At 33.3% G+C, this 12,750-nt stretch overlaps 1 protein-coding gene across 2 annotated transcripts in view; it reads left to right on the top strand.

Annotated features, from left to right (window-relative positions):
* Tbcd (tubulin folding cofactor D) overlaps window positions 1–12,750 on the top strand; it is a 291,444-nt gene that overhangs the window by 190,073 nt on the left and 88,621 nt on the right. For both annotated transcript variants that reach the window (XM_090399238.1, XM_090399247.1), the window contains one exon: window positions 10,788–10,988. In XM_090399238.1, coding sequence (XP_090255364.1) covers window positions 10,788–10,988 — 201 coding nt within the window. The remainder of the gene's footprint in view (window positions 1–10,787; window positions 10,989–12,750) is intronic.

The raw sequence follows: 12,750 nt of genomic DNA, 5'->3' as shown, positions 1-12,750 counted from the left end.
ACTAGTTGTTGCTGTCACGTTCTCCTAGGTCTGTGGCAGTTAAATTTTTGATGAAAATAAACCATACTTGATGTAAAATTAAAGCTTGAGATAAAAAAAAATAAAAAAGCCACTTTTATGTTGTACTTGCAGAACAGTGCTTTGCAAAAAAAAATCAAGATTCCTGCATTCACCAAAACCTCCACATCATTCTCAAGAAAAAAACAGGTGTCTATGAATGAGATTGATTACTTTTGTGGCATTTGTTATGTAGCCAGACAAGAAAGTTGGGAGATATCCACTTGTCTGAACACTTAAAATACGTTGAAAAAAGAACAGAGCATAAATCAGGCCTAACATTTCACATAACCACTACTGGCCATCAAGTACTCTGGCAACAAACAAAAATGTCATATATTGATAATAACTGTTTTACAAGAAAATTTAAAGAAGCCTCACAAATTCTTAGGATCCCTACACAATGCAATAAAAATGAAGACTTAATTTTATATCAAGTATGGTCTGATTTCATCAAAAATTTAACTGCCATCAACCTAGGATATAGCAAGTGTGATACTACAGAATGTGATAGCAACAACTAGCAACATTCCAACATGCATTCAGTAATGAATTTATCATTTGTATTCTGGTTTATCAGTTATATTTAGCAGTTGTGAAGTTATCAAAAACATCTAATATGCATAATTAATTGTTAATAGGCTTTTGTTGTGTAAAACTTCCATGTACCACTACCCCTGATGATATGTCTTATGACGTACAAAACTTGTCAAGTTTTAATTTTTATTCTTATTTTTAATAAATTCCTTATTTTTATTATAATGTGGCCTCAATACCAAAAACTTTCCACAGAACTGCTTAACCACAGAAATCTACATGTAGAACATGAGTACATTGGGAAGGGAAATGAGCTAGAGGGAAATTATTAATATCGGTAAACTTGATATTAGTAGGGCTGTAGGGCTTGTTGACATGTTACTGCATGCTTTAAAGGAATGTTCCAGAGAATTAACAACAGTGGAAAAAAGGCAAAATTTTTTCACTTCATAAGACAGGTGCTAAGACTAAGGTTTTGAATTATAGTCCAAGCTGTGTATCTGGAGACATGCAAATTGGCATGACTTAATAACATCTCTAACACCAATTTTCCATTAGTGTTAGAAAAGTTAGTAAAGACCAAGATTTTCCAAACACAATTTTTCAATGGAAGATTGTATGTCATCAATCTACTTGATTCTTATAACAAGGTGATAAATGCTTTAGATAACGGAGATGCATATACAATGGTATATTTAGATTTTGCGAAGGCCTTTGATAGATAGCCATGTGACAATTAGCAATTAAATTGGAACAGATATAATTGGATAGTGGATTAGTGCATTTGATTATAGATTGGTTGTCTTTATGAGCAAATTGAGTATTGAGTGAACAACATTGCAGAAGAAGTCTGTTTTGTGGCCATTGCTGTTTAACTTGTATATTAATGATATTGTGAAAGGTTTGAATGAGCCTCCATCATTCAGTTGGTATAGATGAACCTTTTGGTTGGAAAAACCTGAGTTTAAATTCTGTCTATGATGTGAGAAACCGCTTTTATCAGTTCTTTTCAGTCAAATGGTGAGTTAGCCAGTCTCATACAGCAGAGAATTTTTGTTTTCAGGAAACTCAGGTTTATTATCCTTCAAAGCAGATAAACCAATCCTGTGAACATCTAAAGGTATAAATACTTTAGAGCTCTACTGTCCTTAAAGGATGCAGCAGAGAGTGGCATACTTGCTGAATTAATTTGGTGTGACATCTAATTAGAGAACTTGACCTGTCCCTAGGAGGAATGTATGTTGAATGACAAGAGAGGTTTGAATTGTGACAGGCAGATGATGCAATGTTGGGAACATTTCTGAGGAGTAGAGTAGATATTGTACATTTGCAAGAGGACTCAAATAGATTTGGTAAATGTCAAATGAGTTGGGTTGACATTTCAGAGTTGCAAAATGTAAGGTTTTGAGACTTGGGAAACAAAGATGGGATGCAGAGTATACAATTTATTTGTATATATCTTAGAGAAAGTAGAGCGGATGAGAGATATCAGGGTAATGGAGGACAAGGAACTAAAATTTCAGGTAAACATTGCCAAGATCGTGGAGGCAGCACAGAGGATTATAGCAGTGATGTTGGAGGACATGTTGAAGTATGGATATTATGGTTCTGTTTTATCAGGTCACATGTGGACTTGATCATCCTGGTTTTAGAAAAGGATCAGGAGATATTGGAAAGGATTCAGAGACAATTGACTATGATGGTTTCTGATTTCTGGAATGCTCTATTAGAAACAGGTTTTGATGCAGTGCAATTTGCAGTCTAATGGATAGGAGGAGGGGGAAGGAGATATGATTGAGGCATATAAGTTGGTTAAAGCGTTATTATTGAATTAGCATGGAAGAGGATTTTTCCTAGAATAGGGGATTTTGGAAGATATGAGGTCATTCTTTGATGCTGTATAAGGAAGGTGTAAGTAGTAGGGGGGGGCAGGTTTGTTGCATGGAGAGTGGTAGGTGATTGGAATGTGTGTGCGTGTGTGTGTGTGGTGAATGCAGAGATTGTAAATGCATTTAAGGTTTAAGGCCTGATATGATCAGCTGTAGAACCTTCAACAATGAGTCTTTGGACTTTACGGTCTAATGATGATGATAATGAGAAACTTTCGCAAATATTGTCATTGTATTGCATTTTTGTTACTCCTTGATAACATATCGATAAATAATGTATAAAAAGTTTATATTTTCTTTAAATTAAGAAATAGTAAATTAATTTATTAATTATTTAATTTAAAGGAAGTTGTAGTCCTCTTTAAGAAAATCAGATCATACGAACTGCATTCTTCAAGAAATCTTGTATATAGAACTGGTTCAGAACAGCGGATAGAAGGACTTGCTCCCTTATGGCAAACGTTTGTATAGTTTTATGGAACAAGCCAGCATATTTGAGACATACAAGTGCTGTGTAAGTTTCTAGAACTATCTTGGTACTACACTGCTTGAAAAAACTTGGTGGGGTGGAGCAAAAGAAAGCTATTATTTCAATTCATAAAATTGATTTCAATATGAATTGTCAAAATTAGAATAATTTCAGAAGAAAGTCAAACATTATTGTTTAATAATTTAACTACTTTTATGATAATTTTCCATCATTTCCTCTCTCCATAAAGCTTGTGAAATTTGTAACTTCAAATTCTGTTGTTAGCTTTGAATCCAGAAATATATTTTTCAGGAATGAACTTATTCTAGACAAATGCAGTTTGAATAAATATTAGGAACAAATAGGACTTGTCATTGTGCCCCCCCCCCCCCCATCACCAGCCCTAGCAAATCTCTTTATGGAAAACTTTGAAAAGAACTATTGGAAAATATCATTAAGAAACCAAAAACTTGGTTGCATTATTATTATCAGACATTTTCATTTTGTGGTTGGAAACAGCAGAAGGCAATCAATTTAAAGATTATCTGAACAGCTTGCACCTAAGCATAAAATTCACCCTTGAACTGGAAAAATCACAGAAAATTATCATTTCTTGACATCCTTCTTGAAATATTTGAGGAAGGAAAAAGATTAATCTCTTCAGCATACAGAAAACCAACAACTGGAAGATTCTTATATATATGCTGCTTAACACCACCATTGAATACAAAAGATAGGCATGATCAAAACATTTACAGGATAGAGCCTACAACATTTCTAGTACTTTTAAAAAAAAAAAAAAAAAAATGCATTAACTTAGATATACTCCTTGGCTTTGAACTGAAGATGAGTAACAAAATTCTTGATATGCATCTGACAGCTTCTTGAAATAAACAAATTTCGAAAATGCAATTATGTTACTTTACATCAAGAATGGTACGGACAAAGTTACGATGTTGCTTCATGGTTATGATGTTAAAGTGGCTTCTTTCCCATTGTATAAGATTAGGAAAAAAGTCACCAACCCTCCATATTCTCTCATAAAGAAACCAAGGGTATACAAAATTTATTGCTGTTGTGGCATTTGCTGTATAGATCAGATGGGACTGTCTGGAGAGATACACATGTCTAAACATGTAAAGGATGTTGAGGAAAAAGGAAACTAAAAAAAGACAGATCAAGATTGACCTTCCACTCAACAAATACAGGCTGCCAAGTAGTTTGGCAGAAAACAGAAATACTGTATATTGATCATAACTGTTTTATATGAAAATTTAAAGATCCCTCAGAAATGCTCCGTATCCTCACATAGTGTAACAGAAACCAATGTTTAATCCTACACCAAGTTTTGGAATAAGACACACTTTATGCCACAGAATATGATGGTAACAATTAAAACAGTTTCAACCCTTACATATTAATACAACTGTTTTTCTGGTTACTTTGTTTATATGTACTGGTTTTGACGTTCTTATAACATTGCTGTGTGTAATTGATTTTTTTTTTTTTTTTTTTCAGTCTTTTATTATGCAAGTCTTTTCTCCCCTAATGATGTAAGTCTGATGACTTACAAAACTTGTCAGGTTATATTGTTTTGTTTATCTTTAGAAATACATAAGCTCCATACTGGAAATTAAATGAAAAAATGCAGTTTCATTTTAAAACTTAAGCAGAATATTTGTAGAAGATTAGATTGTAATTGTGAATATGAATGTTACTGTGTTTTTGTTCTTTAAATATGTATTCTTGTTTTACCTTGAATAGATTCATAATTTCTTCTCAAATTATGACAAATATTTTTTTTTTGATGCACCATAAATACATCTTCTAGTGCTGTATTGTGTAATGATACAAAATCATCATCGTGCCTATCAAGGATTTAGGCCTAGAGTAGCCTGTTCTGGCCTTAGAAGTCATCATTGAATCTTTTAAGAGGATGTCCTGGTTTTCTTTTTCCTAATGGTTTGTAATTTAAGGTTTGTTTGGTAATCTTTCTGTTTTTATTCTTTCAATGTGTTCCATCCATTTGTGTTTATATTTTTTAATTTTTTCTATTACTGATTCCTGGTTTAATTCTATCATAATTTCTTCGTTTCTTTTGTGATCAAATAGAGTATACTTTGCAGTTTTTCTCATAAACTTCATTTCAGCTGTTATTAATCTTTGTTTGTCTTTTTGTTTTATTGTCCAGATTTCACTTCCATACAATAGGACTGGTAGGGCTAATTTATTGTATACTTTTAGTCTGGTTTGTTTTTGTACTAGTCTTGGTTTAAATATGGATCATGCATCCTAGGTAGTTAAATGAATTCACCTGTTCTGAAATCTTGTTATCTATTACTATTTTAGTTCTTACTGGATCTTGTCCTTTAAAGGCCATCGTTTTTGATTTTCCTGTTAATGTCATTCTATAACCTTTGGCTATCTCATTTAAATTTAAAATACCTTTCTGTAAGTTATCTTCAGAATTTGTAATTATTATTTGGTCATCAGCAAAAATTAGAGTGTTTAAGTTCACAATAGGAGAAAGTTTAATACTTGATGGAAATTTTTATTCCATTTTTATTATTAGTTCATTTAGATAAATATTAAAAAGAGTTGTTGAAAGGGGACATCCCTGTCGGATTCCTTGGTTTATCTCTCTCATATATGATAGTTCATGATTTAATCTTATTTGTATTTGATTATTTTTATATATACTTATGATAGCTTTTAGAATATTATTTGGTATTTCTCTTTCTTTTAATATGTTAAATAAAATGCTTTTTTTAACATTGTCAAATCAATTTCAAAGTCAATAAATGTAATATGTGTTTCTAAATTGTATTCTCTTCTTTTCTCTATTATTAATTTTATACAGAAGGCTGGGTCTATACATGATCATCCTTTTCTAAATCCATTCTGTACTTCTAAAATAAAGTTTTCAGAATACTTTATTAGTTTGTTATTTAAAATTCTACTATATATTTTGTAGCAGGAATTTAGTATAATTATACCTCTATAGTTAGGGTCATCTCTGCTACCTTTTTTAAAGATATAGAGATTACAATTGCTTTTTTCCATTATGTTGGGAGATTACCAGTTGAATAGATTTTATTTAAAAATAATAGGTGTCTTTCTTTGAATCTTGTTCCTGCATATTTATATAATTCTGAGCCTAACTTATTTTCTCCAGGTGATTTGCCATTTCTTGTTTCTTTCAGGTTGATTTCTAATTCTCCTTTAGTTATTTCCTTTTCATTTTTATTAAATATTTATTATTATTATTAACATTTGACCTCCATGGAGTCAGAGACTATTACATACAATGCTCATCCAACCACGTCATAAACTGATTCAATGTGTCCACATCCACAACACACTCAGGCAATGCATTCCACTCACGAACCACCCTCCATGCAAAGAACTTCTCACTCCTTTGCTTGCACCTTATACAGTTTCCAGCAATGGCCTCTTGTTCTGTTCTCCTCTCCCATTCTATGAAAAATCTCTTCCATGTCTACCTGATAATAACCTCTGACCAGCTTATATGTCTCAATCATATCCCCCCCCCCATTCATGAGGCTCTGCAACTTACATTCTCTCAATCTGTCCTCATACTCCACATTTCAAAGACCACTGACTACCTTTGTGAATCTTCTCTGTACCCTTTCCAACATATCCTCGTCACCATGAAAACCCAGTGACCAAATCTGTGCACAATAATCCATATGAGGCCTGATCATAACCTCTATTTCTGCATGTCAGGGTTCTCTGCATCATTGCCATTATTCAATGTGGTGTCTTCACAACTTGTGCAATTGTGGCCCCTGAATTTCAGGTCCTTGTCCACCATCACTCCTAGATCTCTCATCTCCTCTACTTCTGTTAAAGTTTCCCCACCAAGTGTATACATTTGCATCCCATCGTTGCTTACCAAAATCTCAAACCCTTACACTTGCAACATTGAACTGACACTTACCTGCCCATTCATGTAATCTATTCAAGTCCTCTTGTAAGGTATTAGCATCAGCCTGACTGTGCATTGCTCTCCCCAGTTTTGCATCATCTGCAAACAGCTGGATATCACTAGTTAAACCCAACCCAATATTATTAATATACAAATTGAACAACAATGGCCACAAAACTGACCCCTGCAGCACACCACTGGTGACCTTTCTCTCTACTGCACCTCGTATACAACTTTCTGATACCTATCCAACAGCCAGTCACTGATCCAACACAGAAATCTGTTATCCGGTCCCTGGCAGTCTATGAAAAGCCTTTGCAAAATCAAAGTACACCACTGTATATGCTTGTCCAAGTTATTTGTCACCTTGTTATAGTACATAAGTTAGTGAAACATGATCTCCTCTTAACAAACCCATGCTGATAACTACAGAGAATACTGCTGTTATCAACCCATTTCTGTATCCTACTTCTCGCCAATCTCTCCAGGACCTTCACCACAACTCCAGATATACAGACCGGCCTATAATTTGAAGCTATAGCCTTATCACTGCCTTTATGCAGTGGAACAATTTTACCCTCCTTCCACTCCCTTGGAACCTGTGCTGCAAAACTTTTATTAAACAGGCATGCCAGTGCTACTTCCAGTTCTCTGGAACATTCTCTTAAAATGTGTGATGATATGTCATCAAATTCTATTGCCTTATTAACATCAAGGTTATTTATCTCCTCAAATACCTCCTGCTCACTCACAATTAAGCTATCCTCTCCTATATGTCCTCTACACTTTAGTTCCTCATGATTCCACCTTGATCAGGATGAAACACCCTTATAAATTGATTACTGAATATCTCAACAATGTCTTCTGCAGCAGTTACCATTCTACCACTTTCATCCTTTAACTTCATCTTTCCATGATCATTCTTCCTTCTCCTTGCCACATATCTAAAAAAAAACTCTCTAGGGTTTTTCTTAACCTGATTTCCAATTTCTGCTCATACTCTACTTTTGTTTTCCTTACTAACTGAGTCACTCTCCTGGCTTGTTCTTTATATTCTTCATGTGACTGATTACCATTATTCATCTTATACTTCCTCCAAAGTACTTTCTTTTTCCAGATTTCGTGCTTAAGTTCCACATTCATCCATTTTACACCTATCTTATTCAGCCTTTTGGCCTTTGGGATACATTTGTATATTGATGCTGTTATATATTTCTTTGTAAGTTCCCATGCAGCATTTATTTCCTTACCACTCAACTCCTCGTTCCATGTTAGCTCGAAGTTGTCTCCTAAGCTTGTCATAATCACCAGCCTTATAATTTCACATATATCCTTTCCTCACAAAAGTCTGCATATGACTAGCCACAACACAGTTGATTACTTCATGATCACTTTCACCAACTGGAGGAAAATGTGAAACCCCCTCTAACAATTACATCCTCTGATGAAATGATGAGATCTAGAACTCTTGATCCTCGCATGGCCTTTCTTTACGTGCTGCCTGAGATAGTTATCTCTCAAGAACTCGAGAAATTAATTTTCCTTATTCCCAAATGCTATCTCTTCTTTCAATCTATACTACCATAATTAAAATCACCCATAATAATTACCCTTCCTTTGTTCACTAATCCAAGTTGTTTATACATTTCTTCATCACCACCTTCCACATTCCCATGCCTATAACAATATCCAACTATATATGTCTTCCTCTCAAACTCCACGTTACACCACACTGCCTCATAACATTGCCACTATTTCCCCCTTTCATCTCTATTATCTTTTTTAAAATATTTATCTGTCCACAATTCTCTACAGAAATTTAGAAATTCTAATTTCAATTCAGTGTTTAATTTTATATTTTCTTTAGTATCTGTACTTAAGTGTCAAAATCTTATATACATTGGGTCTTATTTTATATACATAAGTCATGTTCTAAATTAGAAAGAAATTTGTTCTGTCTTTTTCTGACTTCTCTTTTAGCTATGGTTCTTATTCTTTTATATTCTATTTCATCTATTAATCTTTTACTGTTTAACCATTTATGATATGCTTCTTTTTTCAATTTGATTACTTGTTTGATTGTATCATCCCATATCTTCAGTTTTTTTCTTTTATTGAATTTTTTGGTCTTTCCTAAGCTTTCATTTGCTGCTGTATTTATTATCATTTTTATATTAAGCCATTCTATTTCTCATTTTGTTTTATTTTATCTAAATATTAATTAATTCTTTGTTCATATAGCCATTGTATATTTGTGTCATTTAATAATCTAGTTTTATAGACAAATGTTTTAAATTTTCTTTCTGTTCTTGTTATTTGTAGCCATTTAGGTGGTAATCTTAATTTTATTTTAACAAGGAAGTGGTCACTACTTATTTCATATCCACTGTGAACTCTAACATCTAAAGAGAACTTCGATGTCTTTTCATTTTAGATAAAATAATCTAATATTGATTTCCATCCTCTTTTGCTGCCCAAGTATATTTATGTATATCTTTACGTTTATAGAAAGAATGCATTATTTTAAGGTTATTATAAACTACAAAGTCTATCAATTTTTTATCATTCCTGTTTAGAGTATGTTCCACATACATTCCTGTATTATTATTAATTTTTGCGTTTCCAATTCTTGTTTTGAGTCTCCTGCTGATATTACATAATTATTTTATTTATTTTATTATATATGTTTTGTAACTGATTATAAAATTCAATATTATCCTGTTCTCTTCCTTCTTCTGGGGCATATAAACCAGTTATTGTTAAATAACCTCTATCTATTTTTATTCTAGCTTCTATTATGAAAGGGAATTATGAATCCAAATCTTAATACCTGCTTGTGCTCTTTGGTCTCTGTCAACTCCACTATATATTACATTAAAATTTTCAGTTCTCATGGTTCCTTTTAATTTCTTTTTCGATTCAGTGATTACTGCTATTTGAAAATTTCTTTCATTGAATATTTGGTCTAATTCTATTTCTTTATATGCTATTCCTCTTATGTTCCACTTTGCTATATGTATTATATTTTGTCGTTTCTATTTTCGTTTTACCTTTTCCATTCCAGGGTTGTTTTCCATAGATTCATTCCAATTGCATTTCTCTGTCGGCTTAAAAGTAGAATAATGTTCTCCGTGTCAGGCGACTAGCCTGGCAATGGATAGTCCAGTGGTAGGGCTGCTACCTTAATGCTTCTGGACTAGTCTTCTTCCAAATTTAAACCCATAGGAGGAATAGAGGAAAGAGTAGATTATAGTAGAAGTTTATAGAGGGGACATAGATATAGACCAGAAATGGAAAGACCCTACGACTTTTGAGTACTCTAATAGCATAAGGGTCATAAAATAAGAAGAGTTGGCTGATAAGGCCATAGAAAGGATTAAAGTGAGTGGATCTTCCTCAAAGTAGAGGAAGAAGAGGATAGATCCAGCTAGGGTACCATGAGAGTGCACTTACAATCAAGATGATTGCCCCTTATGGCCCTGTTGGTCCACGAGTCCTTATTCACTATATCCAGGGGACGCACTCTCTAGAGGTTACAGGGTCCCCCGAAAGAATGGTACAAAATATTCTGATAATTTTTTTTTACAAGTTTATGTATTTTGCCTTATCGTACCTTTTTCACTGTCCTGGAGTCATTTCATCTCTTTGGATTTTCATTAGAAAGTCTCCAAACATAAATCAAATATTATGTCAAAAATTAAGCAGTTGATGTGCTCCCTGTATTGAAAGGCAAATGACATTATTTGGAGGAGTCTGAAAGGCTTCACTTAGGCATCGTAACTAAAATTTTAAAAATGAGATAATACTAAAATTGATATAGTAATAGTTTAATGCTAGTTATTGTACAGACAATCTCAATTGTGTCTTCATTATTTTTTTATACTAGAACAGTGGCATAATGTGTTGGATATGTGCCTACGTCATGTAGAAGAAAACATGCGAGCAGCAGCTGTTACTGCACTATCCCCCTTCTGCCGACAGTATTATCCAGCAGAGGATCCCACACATTCAGTTGTATTAAATAAGTTCTTGACTCATCTCCAGAGTAGCCAACAAGAGATATGCTGTGGTTATGCTTTAGCTATAGGTAAATATTATCAAAGTTTATTTTGATAATAAACTTTGATAACTTGGATTTTGAAAAATTGAATAACAGTTTGTAAATATTATCATCATTTCTTGGCATATGTCCTTAAGCGATATAGTTGAACACAGTTAGGATTTCATTACTAGTTATCTCCCAAATTGTTCTGTTATTTGAATCATTCATTTGCCATTAACATAAATGATCCTATGGTTTATTATCACCAAGCAGTGTGACTTTGATTAAGCTAATTCTGTTAGTATAGTCCTGTTTTGCCAGCTGGGTTGATTGAATAGATGGATGGCTTTTTCTGCAATCTTCTGTTAGTTAGAGCATGAGCTTTACCCTAATCGAAATACAGCATCTTAAGTTTTGAGGTGTTTCAGAAATATGGTCACACTCTGAAATCTATAAGCATGTTATTACTCTGCCATCTGTGTTTGATGCAACAGTAAGGAGCCTAAAAATAAAGAGTCTAAGATAAAGCATTGACAAACAAATGACATGACATTAAGCATTGACATTCTAGTCAACATAGAAAGAGAAGTGAGGAAGTTGTTCTGGCTATCGTACACATTCTTATTTACTGAAGCTGATGACCCAGTTGTGTGTGAAAAATGCAATATGCATCTTACTGTTTGTCACATTCTGGTGGAGTGCCAACACTTTACACAGAGAGGAATGAAATTTTTACCTATCTAGCCCACTCAGGCAGATGTTATCATATTCAGACATATTGCATGATGTTTTTAACTTTTACAAAGAATTCATTTGTACAAACTCATTTGAATGTAATTTGATTTATATGTAGATACTGCATTGCTTAACTTAATTTTTGTGCATACATATTATTTACTAATTTATTTTTGACTATTTATGTATTGCTGCAACCTTCAACCTTGCATACTGTGTACTTCAACATTTACTATGGTGCAATCTAACAGATAAGCTTAGGTGTTGATGGTTATTCATGACTTATTTCTTATTTTTCACGGTATTAACAACACCACAAACACTTTTATCAACAAAGATGTTTTATTAACGCTAATATTTCGCTGATTTTCAACTCAGCATCATCAGAGCCAACACACTTGTAAATGCGACAGTGAGTGAGTGAAACAATATAATTGCAAAAGACAAAAGATCTAAAGTCCTATTTCTTGGTGCCCTCTAGCGAGAAAAAAAAAAAAAACGACTAGATATAGCAAGTATTATAAACAAGGCTAAGCCTCCAAAAAGCAGTATGCCACGTAAGCAAATAACTGCCCTAAAAAAAGTTATATAATAATAAAAATATTATTATTACAAAAGCCGATAACGAAATGCAACAGTTATCATGAATAAAGAAGAGTATAACAGAAAAACGTAAGATCTCATATGTGACAGTTCCACATATCAAATTATACATCGAGACCCTACGATGTCTCAAAAGAAAAAAGTCCGAAAATTACTGAAAAAAGTGACATCATGGCCCAAAGAAATCATCAGGAAAATAAAACCAATTCATGTTAAACCACCTCGTATTTATGGATTACCAAAAATCCACAAAACTAATATTCCCCTACGCCCCATAGTTGATAGCATAGATAGTCCCACATATAAACTGGCCCGGCATTTAGCCAAGTCGCTTGCCCCCCTTATTGGCAACTCCTCTACTTTTGTAAAAAATTCAATCCATTTCAAAACACTGGTTAAAAATCTAATCCTAAAAGATTCAGACATAATGGTTAGTTTCGATGTCACCTCCTTATTTACCAGTATACTA

The sequence above is a fragment of the Typopeltis vanoorti genome, chromosome 1 (genome assembly GCF_054136105.1).
Source record: "Typopeltis vanoorti isolate ZY-2024b chromosome 1, IOZ_Tvanoo_1.0, whole genome shotgun sequence".
Lineage (NCBI taxonomy): Eukaryota > Metazoa > Arthropoda > Arachnida > Uropygi > Thelyphonidae > Typopeltis > Typopeltis vanoorti.
The sequence above is the reverse complement of the archived record's forward strand: the minus strand, read 5'-3'. Positions and strand labels throughout refer to the sequence as shown.